Genomic DNA, 23,285 nt, shown 5'->3' with positions numbered 1-23,285 from the left:
ACAGCTTAATTCGCAGATTATCAGAAAATACCTTTATGATCTGGAGCTCAAAAAGTTAATTAACATCAAATAGGTCCTACCGTCCCACCCATGTCCCTTCCAAAAGAGAGGCGTTCCCTTCGCCACACTAAAGCCGCAGTAGGCTGTGTCGTCATGCAAGCTTTCTTTAAACAGCATCCCAACACCTTCAGTTATCAGCTGAGAGCTCAGAGCCAGACTGTTGCTCACCCCGGCATTGCCTCCCATCCGGCTAAGACTATCCATATTAGAACCAGGCACAAAGAAATTCTGCTTGAAACCGGACAAGTTTTTAATGGCGAGGCTCAGTCATTTGTCACATTCTCTATGCACATGTGCCGTGATTAGGGTGTGAATTCGTTAAATCCGAAATTTGCCACCTGTCCTCTACCGGCGAGGCAACGTTAATAAAAAGAAAGAAAGCAATAGAGACACATTTAGGCTACCTCCTGAAAGATTGACCAGTTGCGCAGTTTTTGTAGGCGGTTGACTCAGAACAGTTGCACCTGCTGAGTCCTCCGAAGGACTCTCTGAACTTATGCAGACGAACACCCGAATGATGGAGATGAGGTAAGCACCGGATTGGGGTTAAACATTACATAACATACAGACACAATGGAACCATGCTTTATCATGTCAATTACTGATGTTTGTATAGGAAAGCCGATGCTCTCGAATAATCCTAGAGGTTACTCTATTCCTGCAATTTAAACCTTAGCGAAATTGAATGCTGTTTTATACTATCGGCTATAACACCATGCATCGACTTTAATGTTTTACATGCAATTATGTGTATGATATGTTATGTATTATTTAATCTATAAATCAAAGGCTAGTGTGTTTTTAATAATTGTTAATTAGCCTACTCAAATAATGCTTTTTTTTTTTACTTAAAAAAGTCATCAGGAAAAGGTCATTGGAAAAAAATTGGCATGAGTTCATTAAAACCTTTCCATTGTGTCATTCAATGAGAAGATGAGGTCTGACTGGCAAAATACTGCATATTCTGTAATTAGATTGGTGTTATAACCACACTTTGATTTCGTATCGGGTTATCCAGTGCATCGGTATTCGGTACATCTATACAATCTATCAGCTTTGCACATATCACCGTCCTGTAACCATCTCAGTATTCCTTTGAGACAAGTGGTTCAACTAAGTACATACATAAGGCACAGAGGTCCCATTGCCTCTCTAAAGGCTTTTAATAATTCAATCTCAACTGTCAAATATGCCTTAAGTGCCAGAATGAGTTGGGTGTCAACTCGAAACCCTAAGGGAAATAAATTGTGTTTTTGTTTTTGGTTGTAATGCCTGAGATTATCATATTTTAAGATCGAACAATAGGCCTATATGGATACTTTTATCTGATGGCATGTTGCTAAAATCTCCATGCAATGTAGAGCTAGGGTAAGTGTAGGAGTTTATATTTGTCTTATGCCACTTTACCCAGGTGGCAGGATCTGCCATTCTGGAAGAATATGCTAATATAATTATGCATAAGAGGAGTTGCATGCTAATTAGAAGAAGCGGACTGTTCTTGAAAATAACAAGCATATGCAGTATATTTAAAAGGAGCAGCACCTTAATGAACAATACTCCACTGAATAAAAGATTTCCAGCCAAAATAATTATACGTTGACTATGACTTGCAATGGTAAGGATTAGCACTTTTATTACACAGTTTCTGTTCTGTTCTATAATATAATTGATATGATTACAGATGTATTTAGTGCAATCATTTGCATTCAGAGAAAAAAAAGTAATCCCCTGGGAGATTTCCTGTCACCAGTCTCAGGCCTCACCTATCCTAAGGATTTGTATGCAGCTGACCCAACACAGGCAGATTCTCTTTTAAAAATAGCATTTCTTTTAACTGATTCTTGACTTTTGAATTAATAACTTAAATGAGCTTCTCTTCATCAAGGACGTTCTTTGAATGGGTTTGGTGTGATGTGATACGATAGATGTTTTGGTGTTAGATGTTCTTAGCGTGTTGTGTGTTTTCTCATATAGTAACAGTATATAGTCCAGATGCTGTTATAAATCTGTGGCTGGATCCCAATCCCCAAGCTTCCGTCAGAAGCCCTGAAAGCACACTCTATTGTTCATAGAAACTTTGGTACAAGAATATGAACACACACCTTACACACATACAACCACGCACACACACACACACACACACACACACACACACACACACACACACACACACACACACACACACACACACACACACACACCATGAGCTGAGACGAGTTGGCCCCCCATCTTTAGAGCAGTGTCTAAGGCTAACAATGCTAACAGTTAGAGTCCTGTAGCTAATGGAAGGCTGCTGTCTCTTCATTCAGAGCTGTTCCTTAACTCCAGTGTTTGTGCTTAGACATCCCAGAGCTGATATGACCTGATTGGTACTGGATCAGGCTTTCTGACCGCTTCTCGCAACTCAGTCTCACTGAAGTCTTCAGTCTGAACCCATTGCACTCGGCAGAAACTCTTCACCTTCTGTCTTTCCCCCACTTATTCGCTCTTTCTTTCTCTCGCTCTGCCTGTCTCTGTATTGCTATGACCCTCAGTCTTTGTCTCTCTCTGTCTCTCTCTGTCTCTCTGTCTCTCTGTCTCTCTCTCTCTCTCTCTCTCTCTCTCTCTCTCTCTCTCTCTCTCTCTCTCTCTCTCTCTCTCTCTCTCTCTCTCTCTCTCTCTCCCCCTGTCTTTCTGAAATGCATACACATGCATTTCCTCGCTTTCATTCACTGTTTTATTCCACTTTGTGTCTCTTTCTCTGGCTTTTCCTATGTCTCTCTCTCTCTCCATATTTCCCTATTATTATTATTTCCATCCGCCTGCCTTGCAGTCTTCTCTCTATCTCTCTGTCTCTCTTTCCCTCTCCCTCTCTCTCTCTCTCTCTCTCTCTCTCTCTCTCTCTCTCTCTCTCTCTCTCTCTCTCTCTCTCTCCATCACCTCATTCTTCGAAAGCCTTACTTCACCCTTGATCGACTTCCGCCAGCCACCATTCAGCCTGGCCCTTACTGGGGATCGCTGGTTGCCGTGGGAGATGGGCAGAGCGAGTCATTCGAGGTAGCACTGCGTGGGATTGGTTGAGGAGCCGTTGAGAAAAGAGGCAGAGGTGGTGCTTGCAAGGGAGAGATGTCTGTGTGAGGGACCAATATGGGGTACCCAGGGTCCTGTTTGTCTGTATCTGTGTGTAAATTGGGCAGTCAGGATATTGAGCAGGATATAACTCTCTTCATATTGAGGTCATATTGAACGAAGAGGATGAAGCTTTGAGCAGGACCCACTCTTCCTCCTCTCCTGACATCAGGTGCAGGCCACCGCTTTTTCGAATGAAAGCTGGCGTCCCCCTTCACCTGACCCAACCTCACCTCACCTCATCTCACCTCCACTCACCTATGCTTCCTACTACATCATTGACGAGGAAATACTCCCACATTGGCTTCATATTGTGACATAACTTCTTAAACCCCACAGCCCAAGTTGCTTTCCAAATCGTTTAGCCTATATACCCTCTTCAGCCAACTGCCGACAAGCCTAAGCTGACCCTTCCTGGCTGGCGCATACATGGGCTAACATGGGCTCTTGGCTCTAGGGGACGCTTCCTCCGTCTTTCTAAACACCCTCTGATGTTGCCTCAGATGCCCTCTCTCTCTTCCTCCTAAGGGAAACCCACCCCTCTCTCTCCCTCCCTCCCTCCCTCCCTCCCTCCCTCTCTCCCTCTCTCTCTGTCCTTGGCATATGGAAATGAGGCCATGGGCAGAGACCGAACACACACCAAACTGTGGGAGAGAGGGAGACGGTGGGAGAAAGACGAAGTGGAAGGGTTTTTGAGAGTGTGTGTGTATGTATGAGCACCCTCCTTGTTATACTTTTCTTTTTTTTAAGTTAAAGTTTATTTGAAAGGTCATTTGTATCCTTATCCTTACCTCATGCTTCCAAAAAAAATTTCGGGGCAGGGAAAAAAAACATTCAACCAATTAATAAAAAATCTTTATTTATTCCCCTTTATTTAATCCCATTTTCAATACATTTAGAAATTAAACAAAGCTGCATTCTTACACCATTTCTGTGTTATCTCACACATTTAACCCTGAGAGGAAGTGTGACGTAACAAACAGGGAAAGTGTGTACCAATTGACTGTAATGGGCTCATTCTCGACTTTTCAAGGGACAATATGCCTGATTTTGTTTAGAAGGACATCAGGTAGTACTTACTGCAGAGGAACAAGAATTTAGAAAGCAGTCACGAGGCACGTGGGCAGAGTGAGTCATTCAGGGTAGCTCAATATTGTTGGGGCTCTAGGTGCATCCCAGAGCCCACTGTGCTTCACTGGATAGAGAGAGTAGTGGCCATCATGGGTAGAATCCCAGCCCAAAGGTCATGGGTTCACAATGTCTACCTGCAGACATCCTTGAACAAGATGCCCTCAAACCCACTTGCTGATTTATGACACGTAGCAAAAATATATATCACGAAGTCGCTATGGATAATAATGTCTGATTAAATGATAATTGAGCGTCTGCTTGATGATGAAATGACTAAACATGGAAGATAGTTCGAGTCATAGACCAACCGCGAGGAGGTCCTGGTGCTTCTGAAAGAAACTCAATTGATCTTGGTTAGGATTAACCCAGGCCTTGTTCAATCTACATTATGCACATAGACGCAGGAGAGAAAATATGGGTTATATGCCTCTGGCCTAGCTTGCGGCTGTGGTTTTGAAGATGCTTCTTGTTGAGATGAAGGGTGCAGTGTGAAGAAGTTGGGTGTAATGTTGGTCTTCCAACCGACTCGTGTTTGTAGGGGGGGGGGGATAATCAGGATTCTGGGCACACTAACCAGTTCCTAAAGCTTGACTCATTCCATCTGAATGAAGCAGTCACTCCTTCACTGATTTTCTTCTGTTGCTTTGGCCCTCTCTCCCTCTCTCTCTCTGTCTCTCTGTCTCTCTCTCCATCTCTCCTGCTTTCTCTTTCTCTCGCCTTCTCTCTTGTACAGCCTTACTTGCACGTACACACTCACACTTATATTATATAAAGTGCGACCTCAGGCTCTAAGGGGCAGTGCTTTTTCTACTAAATCGTACATGTCTCTGGTTGATAGCCTAGAGATACAATGTAATAACTGCTGTCAGAATTTATGCTCTTTTTTTGGTTGATTCATTTGTTGAAGTAACCCCTGATTGTCGAAAGCAAAAAAAGTAATGGAAACTACAACAAATCCATTGCTTTTCCTAAAGTCTTCTCCATAAACAGAGATCCCTTAGACACAGATGCCTTAAACACAGTGGGATCAAATCAGGCTTTCTGTTCAAACAGTCCTTGACCTGAGCAACCCGTCGATATCTCCTCACCGACACGGGCTAGAGTGATGACAGCTGGCTACATGCCAGGTGTAGTGTAGGAATCAGATACCCAAGTATCTGTGCTCTGAGTGTGATGTGTGGTTCAGAGCCCAGATCAATACATGTGTTTGTGTCGCTATGTGCATCTCTTAGCAGACAGGCCAGGCTTGCTTCGTTGTCATTTTCCACATCCACAAGTTGCTTAAAAGGCCTCATTACCCTAATTTTGTTATTTCGGTGGCCTAGGAGTGTGGCACTGATTAACTCAGGGCTGGCACCAGACCACAACATGCTGCAAAGCAGTGTGGAGAATTCGTAATTCACTAAATTAGTTCAGCGGTATGTTATTTATATGGCAGATTAAGTAAGGGTGGCCCTCACATGGCCACTCTGTTTGATGTCGGGGCATATGCCACGCCTGCCACCGTGGACACACCCCTGTGCTCTCTCTCTCCCTCTCGCTCTCGCTCTCTCACTCTCTCTCTCCCCCCATAGTTCCCTCCTGCCCCCCTTCCTTCCTCTCTCTCTCTCCCTCCCTCCTTACCTCCCTTCCTCTCTTCTAACCCAGCTGTTTGTTTTGGTTCACTCCCTCCCACCTTCCCTTCCTACGTCCGTTCCTTTCTTTCTCCCTCCCCCCTCCCTCCCTCCCCCCTCCCTCTCTCCCCTCTCCCCCCCCCATCCCTCCCTCCCCTCTCCCTCCCTCCCTCCCTCCTCTCTAACCCAGCTGTGTCTCTTTGTTCCCCCTCAGGCTGGGTGTGATTCTGGGGGCCATCTGGCTCCTCGCCCTTCCAGCCACCTCCACTCCCATCCAGGAGTCAGGTAGACACACACACAAAAACACACACACACACACACACACACACACACACACACACACACACACACACACACACACACACACACACACACACACACACACACACAGACACACACGCACAAACAGGCACACCCAATTACAAATAAACACACACAGACATGCACACACATGCATACAGTGGGCACATTCGCCCTATAATATTTTAATACACACATACACACCAACACATCTTGCCCCGTCAAAACATTGTCGATTTAATAAGGTGACCTCTGAACTTTCTCGGGCTTCATTTCCATTGCGCCACTGTTTTTGCTGACTTTGGGTTTGTTGTGGAAGCGGTGAGTTTCTGCGCTGAGCATCAAGGTCAGCTGACGCCCCCTGCGGTGCAGCTCAGCCCAGTGGGATCTTGTTGAGTCAGAAACACTCCAATCACCTGGCGCAGGCTTAGCATAAGCTTCTCTAGGATTTTTTAATGTACCAAAATGAGGACTTAACCCACCAGACCCCCGACCCTAAAAACACTTACGTTCTTGGAAGCTGAGGTTATAAAAATGTGTCGGCCGGCTGTTATCCCTGGGCGGTCTTCACACTCAATGAGGGAGCCCCTACAGAAGTCGGATTATTATTGAGTTATTATGAACTATAAAAGACATGCAATCCTTTTGTTTTCTATTGATTGTTCACCTGTCACCCTCCCTCGCTCCCAGACGACTCCAAGCTGCTGCAGGTGACCATCCCCACCCCCCCGCAGGTGTCTGCCACCCTGGGGGGGTCCCTCACCCTGCCCTGCCTGGTCTCCCTCTCCCAGCCCCCCCCCACGCCCTCCACCGCCGGCCGGCGCGCCGTGCTCTCGGTGCCGCGCGTCAAGTGGAGCGTGCTCTCTGAGGGCCGCGACACCGAGATCCTGGTCGCCCGCGGCGACCGCGTCAAGGTGAGCGAGGTGTACCGGGGCCGGGCGTCGCTGCTCAGCTACGCGGTGTCCCCCGCCGACCTCAGCCTGCAGCTGGACGCCATGGGCTACAACGACACAGGCTTCTACCGCTGCGAGGTGCAGCAGGGCCTGGAGGACGCCCACGACGCCGTGCAGGTCAAAGTCAAAGGTGAGGGGGTCAAAGGTTAGCGGAAGGGCAGTGTAGTGTGGCAGACTCCCAGCACGTAGGTTGCAGGTTTGAGCCGCAATCTCTCCAGCCTTACCTGTTGGCATCCTTGAGCCAGAAAAGCTAACTACCTAACCACTACCTGCTCCTTAATGACATGTGACTCTGAAGGCAATGTTAGTCACGAGTGTCTGACTCCAACAGTAAACTAAGGACAATCTAGTTCAAGTTCCTATCTATTCTTAGCCATACCGACTCACAGAAATATATTTTCTATGTATGTCATTAATGAGAAGTTATGGGTTCGGTCGACTTGCTCAAGGGTGAGGTCGACGGCAGACAATAGGTTTGGAATTTGGACTTGGAGTCAAACTCCTTCAACGCTAATCTATTGTGCCCTCTTATACATGGCTGAAAACTGCTGCTTCTGGGTCATCAGGTGTGGTGTTCCACTACCGCGACGCGTCCAGCCGCTACGCCTTCACCTTCGACCAGGCCCTGGACGCCTGTGAGGAGATTGGGGCTCGGGTGGCCACGCCGGAGCAGCTGCTGGCGGCGTACCGCAGCGGCTACGAGCAGTGTGACGCGGGCTGGCTCTCGGACCAGTCTGTCAGGTAAGAACCTCGAGGGGATCTCGACACAGGTTCGAGAACTGCAGGGGACAGTCTATCGAGATCTTTTTTGTTATATTCAGGCTTTGGGGCCTGAAAAAGTCCTTTGTTTAAATTATCAACTTTATATGCGACTACGTGACCGCAATATGGTCCTAACGTCGTTTAGGAATGTCGTTGCTAGGTTACAAAGCTCAGAGTTCCATGGTTGCAGTGGCTGGCTGACCGTTGGGCATTAAGGTCTTCTTAATGGCAGCCGAGCAGCATGTCCTCGTCCGTTTCAACGCCGTCTAAAAGTAGCTTTTCCGGTTTTCTGTGGAAGAACGAGTTCCCGTGCTGAAGAGAGGTTCAGTCGAGCGAGACAAAATGTTCTGTTTGACATTAGATCCACATCAAGGCATGTTCTTTCCCGTACCAGCATTTCTGGAAGAAGCTGGCATTTACCAGTAGTTGTGAGGGGTATCGGTAGCTGGTATCCTTTGGTATCTGATGGTCCTAGTCTCTCTCACCATGCTCTCCACAGATACCCCATTCAGATGCCCAGGGAGGGCTGCTTTGGGGACATGGACGGGCAGCCAGGAGTCAGGAACTATGGGCTGCTGGAGCCAGATGAGCTGTACGATGTGTACTGCTACGTTGAAAATATTGAAGGTACGATCTCAGTAACAGCTACCCTCTTCAAGGATCAAGAAGTTTGCAAAGTACTACATTTACAGTCACATTACTCACTCTTACCCTAAACTCAATAAACATAATGTTGTGGGTAAACGCGGTCGTCTTTTACTAATAGTATTAATGAAGCTAATCTCTAAAAGCTGGCACCCCATGACATCACCCCCTCTGTAGGGGAGGTGTTCCACGGCTCCGCCCCCCAGCGGTTCACCCTATGGGAGGCCAAGGCCTTCTGCCAGGACCAGTGGACGGAGTTGGCCACCACGGCCCAGCTGTACGCGGCCTGGAACGACGGCCTCCACCACTGCAGCCCCGGCTGGCTGGCCGACGGGAGCGTGCGCTACCCCATCGTGGTCCCTAGGGAGCGCTGTGGCGGCGGGGAACCCGGCGTCCGCACCGTCTATCGCTTTAGCAACCAAACGGGGTTCCCTGAGCCGCACACGCAGCAAGACGTCTACTGCTTCAGAAGTAAGGAGTGTTGCGTGATGACCTGCAGTGTTGGGGTAGTTACTCAAAAAAAGTAATTAGTTACCTAATACTAGTTACTTCTGTAAATTGTAATGAGATTACTTTACTAGTTACTGCATTTGAAAAGTAATTTCACTACTTATTACTTAACTTTCCTGTTTCTTTTACTGTAGATAGATGGACAAACATCATAGCCCTATCATCACTTCAATGTGTTTATTGTATAAATCTATACAAAATAGCATATCAAACCATATGAAAGAACAATATCCCTGTCTGCACAAAGAAATGCCTCACTGTAAAATCCACAAACAACAGGATAAAGTAGGCTGTGGTGAGGTCAATCAGTATCAACACACAAGTTTCAAAACACAGGCTTTGGGAAACATGAGAACAAAAATTAAGTGGTCAAGGAAAAATATAAAAAGGTCACTTTATCCCATACAATTAAAACAGAAATGCAGGGCGATTCAATAGTCGACAGGGAAAGCATGTCTTCTACAATGAACCCTGCAACTAGCCTGTCTTTCTGTGTCACCTGCTTCTGCGCTCCAACACTAGAACACTCCTTCGCACAAGCAGCTATGTCACTCAAATCGATCGCTATGGCAACGTGCCGAGGCAACCAGGCTCTGCAGAAACACAGACAGCACACATGCACGTACCACAACAGATCAGAACTTTACACACAGGCAAACACGGCTTGGGTAACGCAGGATAGCGCGTTACTATAGTCTAGTAAAGTAGTGTAGTTACCGATATTTTAAATGGAATGCGTTACTTTACTTCGTTACCCAAAAAAGTAATATGGTCACTGTAACGATATTACTAGTTGGGGTATTACTTGCTCGTACCCTATAATGCTATATAAATATAAGGAATTATTATTATTATTATTGTATCGTATCGTACTCCTGCTAAGCTACAATCAGAGAGCAACATTGTAGAGGGCCGGTCCTGTCTAGCAGTCAACTGATAGAGCGTGGTCTTAACACTGCAAAGGTTAGGGTACTCACTCTGTATTTAAAACCCCTTGGATGAAAGTGTCCACCGAGCAGAATGCAGCCTTCTCATGACCTTCTCATGACCTTCTCATGACCTTCTCATGACCTTCTCATGACCTTCTCATGACCTTCTCATGACCTTCTCATCCTTCCAGGCAATAACGGCCCCCTCACCGACTCCCCCCATGCATTCCAGGCCACTGAGCCACATGGGGTTGAAGACCATGACCTTGACGACCCTCTTGAGGAGGTCATCGCCAGCAAGGGGACCTTCCAAGAGCAGAACCCAGCAGGAAGGCCTTCTGGACCAGAGTCCCAGAGTCCGTCGCCGGGTGAGGAGTACCTCACAGTGTCCAGGGACCCGACCGAAGAGCCCCATCCATCTGCCACCGTCCCGTCACAGATTGAACCCCCTGCGGTGGCCTCCAGCTACCCCGCGTCCTACCACCCATCCCCTGAAGAACACCCCCTAACCACCCCCCCTCTTCCATCAACTCATCAATACCTGGGGGGAGATGGAACCCCAACCTATGGACCGTCCCTAGAGACTGATGGGGATGTGACCACTACACAAACTGATGAGGATATGACCACTAAACACACTGATGAGGATGTGACCACTCTACACACTGATGAGGATGTGACCACTCTACACACTGATGTGGATATGACTACATATGAGACTGATGGGGATGTGACCACACATGAGACTGATGAGGATATGACCACTTTACACACTGATGAGGATATGACCACTCCACACACTGATGGGGATGTGACCACACATAATGCTGATGGGGATGTGACCACTCTACACACCGGTGAGGGTGTGACTACACATGAGGCTGACGGGGATGTGACCACTCTACACACTGATGAGGATGTGACCACGCATGATGCGGATGGGGATGTGACTACACATGAGGCTGACGGGGATGTGACCACTGTACACACTGACGGGGATGTGACCGCTGTAGAGGCTGAAGGGGATGTGACCCCTGTAACTGAAGAATCCCCATCGCTTCCTGTCTCCCTCGAGGAGTCAGACAGCACTTCACCTGGAGACACGTCCGAACCCACGGCAACTCCCGACCACTTTGAAAACACCCCGGAGACCGCAACCGTGGCGACGGCGCTCGCCATCGGCACACTGGATGCAACCGAGACGCACAACACCGAGACGCAAGGACACGGGGCCGACGAAGAGTCAGGGGAAGAGGAGGAGGACCACCACACCCTCGCCGACATACATCAGGAGCATGTGTCTGAGGCCCACACCCCCAGCCCGCTGCCCCCCCTGCTCTCTGGGCCCACCACAGCTGAGCACCCTCTGACAGAAGAGGGGGGGTCTGAAGAGGAGCCTCTGAGCTCGCGCCCCGACGAGAGCGCCGTTCCGCTGGGCGCCTCCCACGACCAGACGCCGGAGGAGAGCAGTGGATCCGCGGCCCAGGACAGCACTCCGCAGCCAGGGCCGGAGAACCACTTCACTACCCTCCACTACAGTAAGAAGTGGTCATTTAGATAGACTCCATGATGTTACAGGAAATGTAACGGAAAAATGAACACGTGGTTGTTATTGTATCATTGTAACCCTTTTTTAATCTATTGATTGATATAAAATACATTTACTGTTATGTATTTAACTGGTTATCTAACATTTCTATTTCTTAGATAATTGCTGAGCTTAGTAAAAGTACAATGAATGCAAAATGTGTTTTAAATGTGTTAATTTGTTTACTATTTACAGTTATTTCCACTCCTGTTCAAACTCAATCTCAGAAGTGTATGAGATATGTTATGTGTTATATTATTTGTTAATGACTGCTTTCTCTGCAATCAGTTTCCACCATGGGGCTGACATCCGTGCTCTCTGGGTCTCTGTCGCCCTCTGCTGGTGGCGTGGAGGATAGCAGCCAGCACGAGTCGGGCTTCACCCAGACACCTGAGGGCGGTGTGGTGGTGGGACGGGTCCAAGACATGGAGCAGGAGGTGTTGAGCGAGAGGGTGGAGGTACTCCTCGGGGGGGAACAGGATCCTCTGAAGGAAGCTGTGGAACACAGCTCCGGCGGCGAGGGCTCGGCCGAGGTGTCCGGCGGGGCCCTTGGGGAGAGCTCCGGCATGGAGCCCGAGGAGGGGTCCCTGATGGAGGAACAAACGCCCGTCGCAGTCACCGACGGAGGAGGCGGGGCCTCCGAGACACCTGACTCTGAGGAGTCCTTTACGGAGTCCTCGGTCACCCTCCTCCCCGATGACCTCACCCTGACCTCTGAGGCCGCGTTCACAGGCCGCACCCCCACCCCAACCGCACCTCAGGAGACCCGCTCCGACGTGGAGTACAGCGCGGAGCCGCCGGTTACCGTGGAAACTGGCCTCGCCGATGACATCACCGATGAGGATCACGAGGAGGATGCTACCATGATGATGGACTCCACCTCTCTGGAGCAGCGTCACAGCGAGACCCCCAGCCCCCGCCCTATCGATGCGTACTACGCAGGGTGGACGGCGGAGGACGTAAAGGAGGAGGTGGAGCAGGAAGAGAGTTACACACACTCAGCCTCACCCACAACCAGACATGATGGTGGCGACATAGGTAGGAACACCCTCACAGTGCAAGCGCCGGAATACACCCTTCCACCCTTGCTTGGGTTAGTAAGTGCAGTGGCTTGGGTGTTCCGCACCCAGCTGAAAGGTATGCTCCTTAGTTAGATCTTAAATGTCTACAATCTATCTAGGCCTACCTTTAGGCTCCACCTGCTCTCTTTAATGACCAGCCTCAGTATTAACTGGAATTCACTTTGGATGTTACATCTACTGAGTGACAGGATAGTTAAAGTAGTATTTGCTTATTGTTTCTATTTTAGGAGGGAGAGCTGAGTTGCAAGAAAAAGAGAATTTGTTTTAATATTGATTTTTGAACCCCCCCAATAGGGGGGGGGGGGGGTTGTTATTATAGCAGCTTAAGTTGAGTCAGCAAAAACTGAAGGATTACCTTCATTAAATTTGAATTACATCTTGATTATTAGACCTAGTTGACTACCAGCAGGGAGCTACTTACTGTGGTATAATTTTATAATACTAAGAATAATAATGATAACAAAAAAATAATATCTTGTCATTTTGGTTAAGACCTAAAGAATATACCACTTTAATGATTGTATTTGGTAAAACATTATTTGGCAACGATATTATTTCCATCTGATATTTAAATTGTGTTTAAAGTATAAAAGGAGATTTCAAGAGGAATGGAAATGGCTTGATTTGCTTAGCTAAAGTGCCAACTTTATAATTCAAGAAGTTGTGAGAAGCATGCAGCAGATGCATATTACTTCTAGTAAGTTCTGGTTATATTCTTTGGCAGTTGAAACGGAACATGCCTGATTCAATATTGCCCTCTAGTGTGGAGATATTGAAACTGCAATGATATTACCTTAAAACACAAGTGATTCATCACATCAAGGAAATCTAGTATTTTCTGTCTAAGCTTATTATTATTTTTTATTCTTTCTATATAACGGGGTTATTACAGTTCTTCATCTCTGTGAACTAACCCTGAACAGATCATTGTGTGGAGGATTCGTGCCTGAACGGAGGCACCTGTGTGGACAGAGAGCCCAGGGTGTGTGTGTGTCTGCCCAGCTATGGAGGAAACCTGTGCCAAACAGGTTTGTTGCCTGCTTATGTAATATGGATCATCACACTGCATACCTATGTTAACATGTCATATAATCTGCATTAGTGCTGTACTGTATTTTACCTTCTCACCTATGTTTTGTGTCAAGGAACAAAACAAAGTATTTGCAGTATTTTTTCAGTATTAAAAAAACGTTGCTGAATTTTTTGTTAGAGACAGATGTGGGTGACTTTCTTATGAAAAATGCCTTAGCACATCCCTAGACCTGTATACATATCTATTTTCTCGCCATCTCCCCCTCTCACTGCCTCTCTCCTCTGCTCACCCCCCCGGCCACCCTCTCTCTCTCCCCTATCTTCCCTCACTCCCTCTCCCCCTGTCTGTCCCTCTCCTTCTCCCCCCCTCTATCTCCCCCGTCTCCCCTCCCTCCCCCGGGTGAAGACCTGAATGCTTGTGATATGGGCTGGGAGAAGTTCCAGGGCGTGTGCTACCGCCACTTCTCCAAGCGGCAGGGCTGGGAGGTGGCCGAGCAGCACTGTCGCATGCTGGGGGCCAACCTGGTGTCCATCATGAGCCCCGAGGAGCAGGACTACGTCAACGGTATCCGGCCCTTACCCCCACCCTGCCGGGAAGGGAGGGACCCCACTCCCCCTCCTGTACATCTGTTTTAAATGCTGTGGTTGATGAATGTTCCCTAACCGTACCTATTATAGCTGCTCGTTCATGACCCATCGAGTCATTTGGGATCAATTGGCCTGCTCAATGACTAATTGGTATTGTATGCATGAATATCGTGTGCACCCATCCGTGCTGGGGGGTAAAGCGTGCGAGAGAGCTACCGTGTGACTACCAGTGTTTCGATCCCACACTCGTGTGAGGGCTGCCCCAGGGAGGAAAATTAACCTTTTAATTAGGCTATATCATTAGATGAATAAAACAAATAATAATGGATCAAGCAGTTGAAAATGACGCTCTGTGCTTACGGCAATGCTCACAAAGCCACACACAATTAGATATTTTTATATATATTGTATCATTTGAGAAACATTAGTTTGAGGTAAGACAAGTCACCAATGAAGCCTAATATTACCGATATGAAAGAAGGAACAATAACGAATAAGGCAGTTGAGACCTCATTCTTCACACATGGCGATGTGTGTCTGACACAACAACACACTCAGTTATTGAATTTAGTTTTAAATTAGTTCCTATCGTTCAATTTGATTGATTCGCTTCAGTGACGATATTAATATATTCATTTATTTATAACCAACACAATTATCCATGATGAACGACGTTCAGTTATCTATTTGAGAGATATTTTGAAGCACTAATGTTATAAGTAGCAATGTGTATTCCTTGTTTTGTTTTTTAGGCTTTTATAAGATATGGTTGTTTTAAATCCCAAGTGGGCAGTGATTTGAGACAAAGTCGTCTCCATTAGAAGGACAATCAGGTTCCTCAAAGGAATGTTTACAAAACTTGATCAGGAAAATATGTGCTTTGTAGTTGTGGGGGCCGGATAAGTCTCAACAAACATATTCTGGGACTGGCGTTTGAACTCTCATTGAATGCTTCAGGCTGTCCCAGGTTGATGCCTGTATGTTTGGGTCTGCAGAGGAGTCCTGATGATGGCTATCTCACATTCCTGAAGTGGCTCCTGTCTGCGTTCTGCAGGCGGTCGACATGCTCCCGTACTCTCCATTCAGACGTCAACATATAGTATCTGTAACACCATCAGACAGTTGGCTAGTAATTCAGACCATTCAACCCCTTCCTGTTTTTTTTTTTGTTCTTCCACTTGTTAACTGTTTTATTGTTACTGTCGGATGTGTTCTGCACATTATGATTATTATCAGAAAGGTATCACATTACTGCATCATCTCACACCAACGCATAAAGGCACGCACAATAAAGCTTTCGATTTTGCCAACTAAATACTCACTTCTTAAAAATGGTTCAGATGATTGTCGTAGACCGCATCTGAACATTTGAATCATTATGTAAGATGGATTTTTCACATTTGTACCATCCATGAATTTGCTACATTGCCGTAGTAATATTTAGGTAAGAGCAGAAGCTTTTCTTCAAAGTGACCTGCAGTGATTTCAGTTACACGGGTCTTATTCGCCCATTGACTGCTCGTTGCCCTCCGTCTGTCTGGTTAACTCACTCTCTCCTCCCTTCTCCAGATAAGTATAAGGAGTACCAGTGGATCGGTCTGAACGACAGAACCATTGAGGGAGACTTCCGCTGGTCGGATGGAAACCCTCTTGTGAGTATCGAGTGAACAGAGAGCCTGATTCACTGTTTTTATCCCCATCCTGTATCCATGTTTTCATATACCAATAGTTGACGAGTATGAATTTGTGCTCTAAACTTAATCTATGTTTTCAATCACAAAGGCATACCAGGCTAACAGATCATTTTTACTTCCTTACGATAATTTGTTTTCCCCCATTTGCCACCTACAGTAAGCAGGTTAACACAAATGCTCAAAATTACATTTAAATCAAATACAAGACATAAAAACGAGTATAATTCAAATATTCGGTTTGTTTAGTAGTTCTCATCTGAATGCGCCAAGTCTTATCCCTGTCAGTGTAATCTACCAAGACTATGCAGGTACGCTAGAATCTGATACTTCAGACAAGTAGCACAAACACAATATGTGGTCAAAACAGTCTGCACTATCCCAGATGGTTGGTTCCCTGGTATTGAAGACAATCATGAAGAACTTCTCTATTTCCCTTGTAGGATTAGACCAGAATATAATTTGTGTACATTGTGTGTACATATATGATTGTATCCCTTAATTTTTCAGCTATTAGGACAACATCAACTGCTATATGTATCTATCATTTCACTGAAAGATGAACCCTGCTGTGTTCCCGCAGCTGTATGAGAACTGGTACCGGGGCCAGCCCGACAGCTACTTCCTGTCTGGGGAGGACTGCGGTGTGATCGTGTGGCATGAGGGCGGCCAATGGAGTGACGCGCCATGCAACTACCACCTCTCCTACACCTGCAAGAAGGGCCCCTGTAAGTAGGACTACACACCTCTACCAGCTCTCCTACGCCTGCAACAAGGGCCCCTCTAAGTGGGCCTATACAGTTACCATCTCTCCTCCACATGCGAGAATGGCCCCTGTAAGTAGAACTACACTTAGACCACCTCTCCTAGACCTGCAAGAAGGTTCCCTGTAAGTAGAACTAGTCACATCTACCACCTCGCCTAGACCTGCAAGGAGGGCCCCTGTAATTAGAACTACACACAGCTTCCACACTAATTATCCTACATTTGTTATGGTGTCGTTGCTATGGCGATTCGAGCCACAGGGATAACCGTATTAACTATTCCTCAGCGAAAATAAATTGGTTAACATTTGATATTTTGACTACTTTACTCTTGACAATTTATTTTTCTTTAATCAACTCTAGCCTTCTTATTGATTGAACATAGGAGAGAAGGTGTGGGAGAAGTTCAGAATAAATGACTTCAGTCGGACTGAAAACCTATGCTGTCCAAAGTTGAGGATGAGATGACATGGCTGTGTGCCGAAACAAGTAAAAACACACAGGTTCTCAGATGAAAAGCTGATGAATAACCAGAATGCGGCCCTGTTTCTCCGTCCCCTCCTCCTGCCAGCCTCCTGTGGCGCCCCCCCGGAGGTGCTCAACGCCAAGGTGTTTGGGAAGGAGCGGTCGCGCTACGAGACCCACGCCATGGTCCGCTACTACTGCACAGAGGGCTTCCTGCAGAGGTTTGACCCCGTCATCAAGTGCCTGATCAGCGGGCAGTGGGAGGGGCCTCAGATTACCTGCACAGGTGAGGAACCCCTGCCACTACTGATATGCTACAGATAATACCACTCTACTAACCCATGCTCTGATAACCCTGCTTGTTAATGACATGCATCCAAATACACTGTACGTCCCTATTGGCGGGGAGAAAATTTCCTATGTATTTTTTGGCTGATTCCTCACATTCTGTTGTGTTTTACAGAACACTCCGAACAACTTGTGCCAAATCAAAAACCCCTAGAAGGGTGAGTGTTGTGAAACATTTTCAGATCTGAATAAATTTTAAAATGTATGGGGGGGACTACTTGGTTCAATGTTATACTGTAGTATTCATGTTATACATTTTAACAGAAGGTAGACTTAATGTTGATCTCTGCTGTTCCTACGTAGCTACAGTGCTCTGAGTGGTGCACCAGTAGATTTAAGCGACCACCATTCAGAGTGAGGGGGTCCTGGAGGTCCTTGAAGGTCCGTGAAGGTTCTATAGGTCCTGGACTCCATGGGGAAACCAGACCTTCCAGACCTGGAATAACTACTACACCCACCTACACCTCCCTTGGTTTCTTCTTAAATCTTTTGTTTTCCTGTCGCACAAACTGTCCTATCTTGTTTTAATGATTTATATATATATATATAGAGGAAATATTCCGGAAATATATATATTTCATACTACAGCCAAGACACTGGGTGTAAAAAAGTGAAGAGGATGAAAAGGAAACGTGTTTCATTGGCCCTGAGTAGATGAATGATTCCTCTATCTCCCAAGGTTTAAGATATGATTTTAGAGACCTTTCAGTCTTGTTGCAAACAGGGATTTCTTTCTGATTACTGTACTCTTGGGGGGGAAATGGCACAATGGAAATGTTATGTTATCACTGTTAACACACATTTGAATGAAATAATGACCCATAACAGCACAATGTAACAAGTGATTAAAGACGCAGAGACCTGGTAGTAACACGTTAACACATCAGAATAATTCCATACATGTCAAGATTTTTATTATACAATTTCGAAACTGCAGAATTTATTTTGAATAGTGATGTTAGTATAGAGGCTCATTACATGGAGTGAAATGAATGGATGTCATTACAAGATAAACACATTTGAAAATAAATGAGGGGTTTTTTTTCAATGGAAAAATGCATCAAGCATATATACCAGCTGAAAATTTAAAATATGCTTGGTAGAATGTTTCAATGCATAAATAATGAATTGCGGCTATGTTTCACATTTATTTATGGGTATATTTTAGCGTGATTCTAGTTCATGAATAACACTACAAACCTATGTTAGCTGAATATTACTAGTGATGCTATAGCCAGAAAACATCAATCATCATCAATATTCATGTATTTGGGCTTTTTATGGGTTCCAAAACAGATTCTCCATATTATACATAGGCCTAATGGCCCCATTTATTGAAAAGTACCTCGCTCATCCCAAACTTGTGTTAGTTCTTGTCAACACCACACAAAAGATGTAAAGTCAGTCACACTGAAGAAGTTGCTCTGCATTTGCCGTCTTCTATTAAAGGTGAAATATTATATTGTTAGGTGTGAGTGTGATAAGCCGTTACAAGCCATTTTGAAAATCTGCCTCTTCTGACATCACAAATGGACGTGTCCACCTATGTGTGCCGGTTAGATGAGCAACGTTTGCTACACTCCACTGGGTAGGCTGGTATACGGATCTATCCAGCACACATCTAGGTGGACACGCACTGACGCACACTTTGTGAAGAGGCCAATTTTCAAAACGTCTTGCAACGGCTGATCACACTCACACCTGGTGATATAATATGTCACCTTTAACTTTAGAGAGGCGTGTAGTACGACAGGTAGCGGGAGTCCTCTCAGGCTGCTGATAACCGATAGCAATACGCTCCGTAAAGACGCTGCGTTTTGGCGGGAAACCCAAAGGAGCGGATGCCCGGTTCAGGAACTCCTCCACAGCGCTCACGGGGGAAGGCGATGGGGAAGCGAACGCTGCCGTCACGCAGCCAACCGCCCTGGCAGCGGTCGAAGCTCAGGAACCGCCAGGCAGAGTAGAGATGGCCGACCAGGGCTAGCTCCGCCCCCACTTTCTTACAGACTTGGTTCGCTTGATCGTAGGAGAACGGTCCTGTTTCGTAGAACACGGTACCTGTTGGTGGTAGGGGGGACGGGGACGACTGTTTACACTTTTAACTCTTTTTTAACTAAACAGTTGAAAATATAAGTTCACCTTTATAACCATTGAATCTCCCCTTTCAAAAAATGACCAATCCACTTTTTGTTTGATTTCCTTACCCCTTAAACCCCTTAAATATATAATTGTTCTTTTTTTTTTAATGGAGTTGTTGTGGAGTTATTCTGCCAACTCCCGCCTACAGTGGAGGTTTGTGGCTGTGAACCATGTTTGTGGTTTTCAGGGACGTTCTTTTCGGGCTGAGGTCAAGGGTTTCTGATGGACCGCATTCTCAGACAATTCCTACGAACAGCAGTTTGCTTTGTATTCGTCCTAAACTGACCGCAACCCAATCCCACTGCGGTCTATGAACCAAATGTCTCCATCTGTTGCTATGGAAACGAGGAACGGAGATTGGTGCCAAGTGGATTGGCACCCCGTTTTCACTATTCATGTCAATCAAGTGTCAATCAAGGATTTAACACAGAGTAGTCACTTGATTGTTTGACTTCATGATTCTGGGTTTGATACCCAATGTCCACGGTCTATCTGCAGGCATGCTTGAGGAAGATGTCAAAACCCTACGTAGGAAATACATGTTAAAATGAATTACCGGTACCTAGGATTGAAGTGTCTGCTAAATAGTGCATAAGTCAATCATAAACTATCTTACAGTTCTGAGCTCATTCATATTCACTTCCTGTACACTGCCACCTGCAGATCTTTTGCAGTGACATCACACTTTTGGTGATACATTTCGGTTTCATAAGTACTGGCTGTACATCTCTTAGTGGGTAAATATAAATACTTTTTTTCCTGATAAAATACATTTAGCAAACGACTTCCAACTGTTGACGTACATGGACGTATGGCTGCAACAGAGGTTATAGGGGTTCTTCCTGAGCTCACCCGGGGTGGACGAGGTGAAGCAGAAGGCGTCGAAGCGGTCGCGCTGCTTGTCCTTGGGCCCGTAGCTGCGTAACCCGGGCAGCAGGTCGTCCCCGCCACACTCGGCCCGGGGGATCAGGATGGGGTAGTGGACCGTCCCGTCCCCCAGCCAGCCGGCGTTGCACCAGTCCAGACCCTCCGTCCAGGCTCCACAAGCAGAGGACAAAGACATGAGTAACCAGACCACGGGGGAGGGTTGGGATTACAGGAAGGGTCAGAGGAAGGTTACTGTAAACCCATTCCCCGGGAGAAACCAGCCCAACCAACCTCCCATTCTTAAATCATAACTACCTCTGTAGAGTTGCTTGAAGGTAGCCAGCACGCCATCTTGTTGTGCGCAGGCCTGCTGGGCCTCCGCAAAGTTGTATTTGTAGCGGCCATTTTGGCTCTGATATGGAAACACCACCCCTGGCAAGATTCAGAATACGTTGTCGTTTAGGGTTAGATTATAGTAATAATAATAATACATTTAATTTAGAGGCGCCTTTCAAGACACCCAAGGTCACCAAGACACCCAAGGTCACCATGTCTTATGTCAAAGGTTATGTCAAATATCTTGTCTTTCTTTAATGTTTTTGGAGAAATGTTTTGTTACCAAATTTAGAACATCATTCAATTTAGAAAATATTAATTGATTCGTCGTATTCATCTCTTCCCTTTCAAATATCTTAGTATTTCCAAAGGACTAAAGCACAGTCCCCAAATACCACAATCATGTGCTTATCGTGTTACCTTCGATTCTCAGAGTTACAATCACGTTCTCGTCCTCAATCCCGTTGATGAGCTCGCAGCGGTACCGTCCGCCATCTTGTAATTCAAGATGGTGGATGTGCAGCGAGGCGTCCATGGTGTGAGCGTTCCGGAGAGAGACTCGAGGACCCAGAAGGCCATAGAGTTTGAAGGCGTATCCGTTGGATATCAGCACTATGTTCTCTGGTCCTGGGTTCTCTGGCTGAAGTTTGGTCCACTTGACTTTGAAGTGGTTGGGTTTGGTCTGCAGGATGCAGGGTAGCGAGGCATTCTCCCCTCGACGGGCGATGACTTCGGCGTAAACAGGCGGCTCGATGAGATACTTCAGCTTCTTCTGGTCTGGAGCCAGGGAGCACAAATACATATGGTGGGCCCTCTTTATACTGTGAGTGTCAATGGTGAATCCAAGCATCCTCATCCTCATCATCATCACTTTTTCAGCTGAATCGTTTAGTAGTACACTTGCTAAGGTTTGACAAGCTAAGTCTCTCAAACGACATCAGCCATGATATGTTCAAATGTGTAATTGTTCAGAATATGTAATTATTAATTAATTGGATTATAATAATAATGAATCGTCACGTATATAATTATGCACATTCGTCGTGCTCAAATTTTAAATAGAACATAAGGTATAACTCCAGTAATGAATATTTGTTGTTGGTTGTAGTAACTCTACCTGTCCTGGTGGGGGGTTCTGCTACTGGGGAACAGGTACAGCAGCTCAGGGTCAGCAGGACACCAGCAACAACGTTCATCACAAAGTTCATCTCCCGTACTGTCCTTACAGGTCACAAGCATAACATATTGATCAGACATGTCTCTAGAAAAATACAAGGAGCCTGGCTTTGTGCCATTTACAGCAGGACAAGCTCAGAAAACTCCTGTTTGTATGGAATTACTTTTAATTTCAATAGAATATATTTAAACAATCAATATTAGACTCAATATTTACTTAACACTGTATTCTTTTGATATTGTCGGCAATCACAATCTTCAATTGCTCTAAAACAAACCCCGGCAACTAGCCCTTTGAGTTGCATTTAGTCCTTACGTTCACATCCATCAGCGGAAAAAAAGCCTTGTTGTTATTACCTGTTTGGTTGAGAATGTGCAGTTTTCTTTAAACGGAGGGTTGGCCACTCAGGATGGATCCACATGACAATGGTGCCCACTTAATTATCTAGCAATATAAATTCTTAATATTAATTTGTACTTTTACAATTAAAGCTGTTTGTTTATTATTGGCTCTGTTCCACGCCTGCATCTTCATACAAATCCCCTGAATCTTTCATTTTCACCCATCTTCTGTCTTCTGTGTTGGACATGCTCAATGCAATCTTCTCTCTCTCTCTCTCTCTCTCTCTCTCTCTCTCTCTCTCTCTCTCTCTCTCTCTCTCTCTCTCTCTCTCTCTCTCTCTCTCTCTCTCTCTCTCTCTCTCTCTCTCTCTCTCTCCCTCCCTCTGCCTCTCACCCTTGGTCTCTCTCTCTCTCTCTCTCTCTCTCTCTCTAAATGGGCTGTTCTGTTGGCCGTTCTGTTCCTGATGTTAATGGCCATCAGACAGACTGGCTTTATTTTGGCATCTCGTGTCCCCCTGCATTTTAAAATCGAGAAAAGGACAAAAAGACCTTTAATGAGTAGAGTAGAGTACATTAGATAAATTGACGTTACACAATATCTGCAAAAAAGGAAGAAATAATGGAAGGAGAATTTTGAAGTAAATGTAACCGGGCTGAAATATGCATTATATCAAACTGTTATGCCGTTAAATGTTAACAGTTGATAAACAGTTGACCTGTACGGTGTCTTAGTGAATTGAACTAGTCTAGCATATCGAGCAAAACTAGCATACCGAGCTGAACTTGCATATCAAGCTCAACTACCGAATTGAGCAAAACTAGCGTATCAAGCTCCAATAGCCTTTTGAGGTAAGCT

The 23,285-nt window shown here is 45.8% G+C and overlaps 2 protein-coding genes across 3 annotated transcripts; one reads left to right on the top strand and one right to left on the bottom strand.

Annotated features, from left to right (window-relative positions):
* The first annotated feature begins 136 nt into the window (after positions 1-136).
* On the top strand, positions 137-18,599 carry bcan (brevican). Its single transcript, XM_060064604.1, has 15 exons — positions 137-588; positions 6,127-6,197; positions 6,903-7,295; positions 7,732-7,906; positions 8,427-8,554; positions 8,750-9,043; positions 10,203-11,549; positions 11,888-12,637; positions 13,605-13,709; positions 14,120-14,278; positions 15,871-15,953; positions 16,576-16,720; positions 17,328-17,507; positions 17,685-17,727; positions 17,873-18,599. Exons 1-15 carry the CDS (start codon positions 557-559, stop codon positions 17,925-17,927), a joined length of 3,960 nt encoding a protein of 1,319 aa, XP_059920587.1. The 5' UTR covers positions 137-556; the 3' UTR covers positions 17,928-18,599.
* Positions 18,462-22,852, bottom strand: hapln2 (hyaluronan and proteoglycan link protein 2). 2 transcript variants are annotated; one of them, XM_060064620.1, is made up of 6 exons: positions 22,445-22,852; positions 22,029-22,132; positions 21,332-21,688; positions 20,891-21,007; positions 20,561-20,746; positions 18,462-19,627 (listed from the first exon to the last, which is right to left on the bottom strand). In XM_060064620.1, the coding sequence occupies exons 1-6, from the start codon at positions 22,507-22,509 to the stop codon at positions 19,338-19,340; spliced, it is 1,119 nt and encodes a 372-aa protein (XP_059920603.1). In that variant the 5' UTR covers positions 22,510-22,852; the 3' UTR covers positions 18,462-19,337. The 2 variants fall into 2 exon arrangements, with proteins under 2 accessions (XP_059920603.1, XP_059920604.1); XM_060064621.1 differs by having other exon boundaries at positions 22,029-22,127.
* Between the last annotated feature and the right edge of the window lie 433 nt (positions 22,853-23,285).

This window comes from Gadus macrocephalus, chromosome 11 (assembly GCF_031168955.1).
Source record: "Gadus macrocephalus chromosome 11, ASM3116895v1".
Taxonomy (NCBI): Eukaryota; Metazoa; Chordata; class Actinopteri; order Gadiformes; family Gadidae; genus Gadus; species Gadus macrocephalus.
This window is presented reverse-complemented; position numbering and strand designations above follow the sequence as displayed.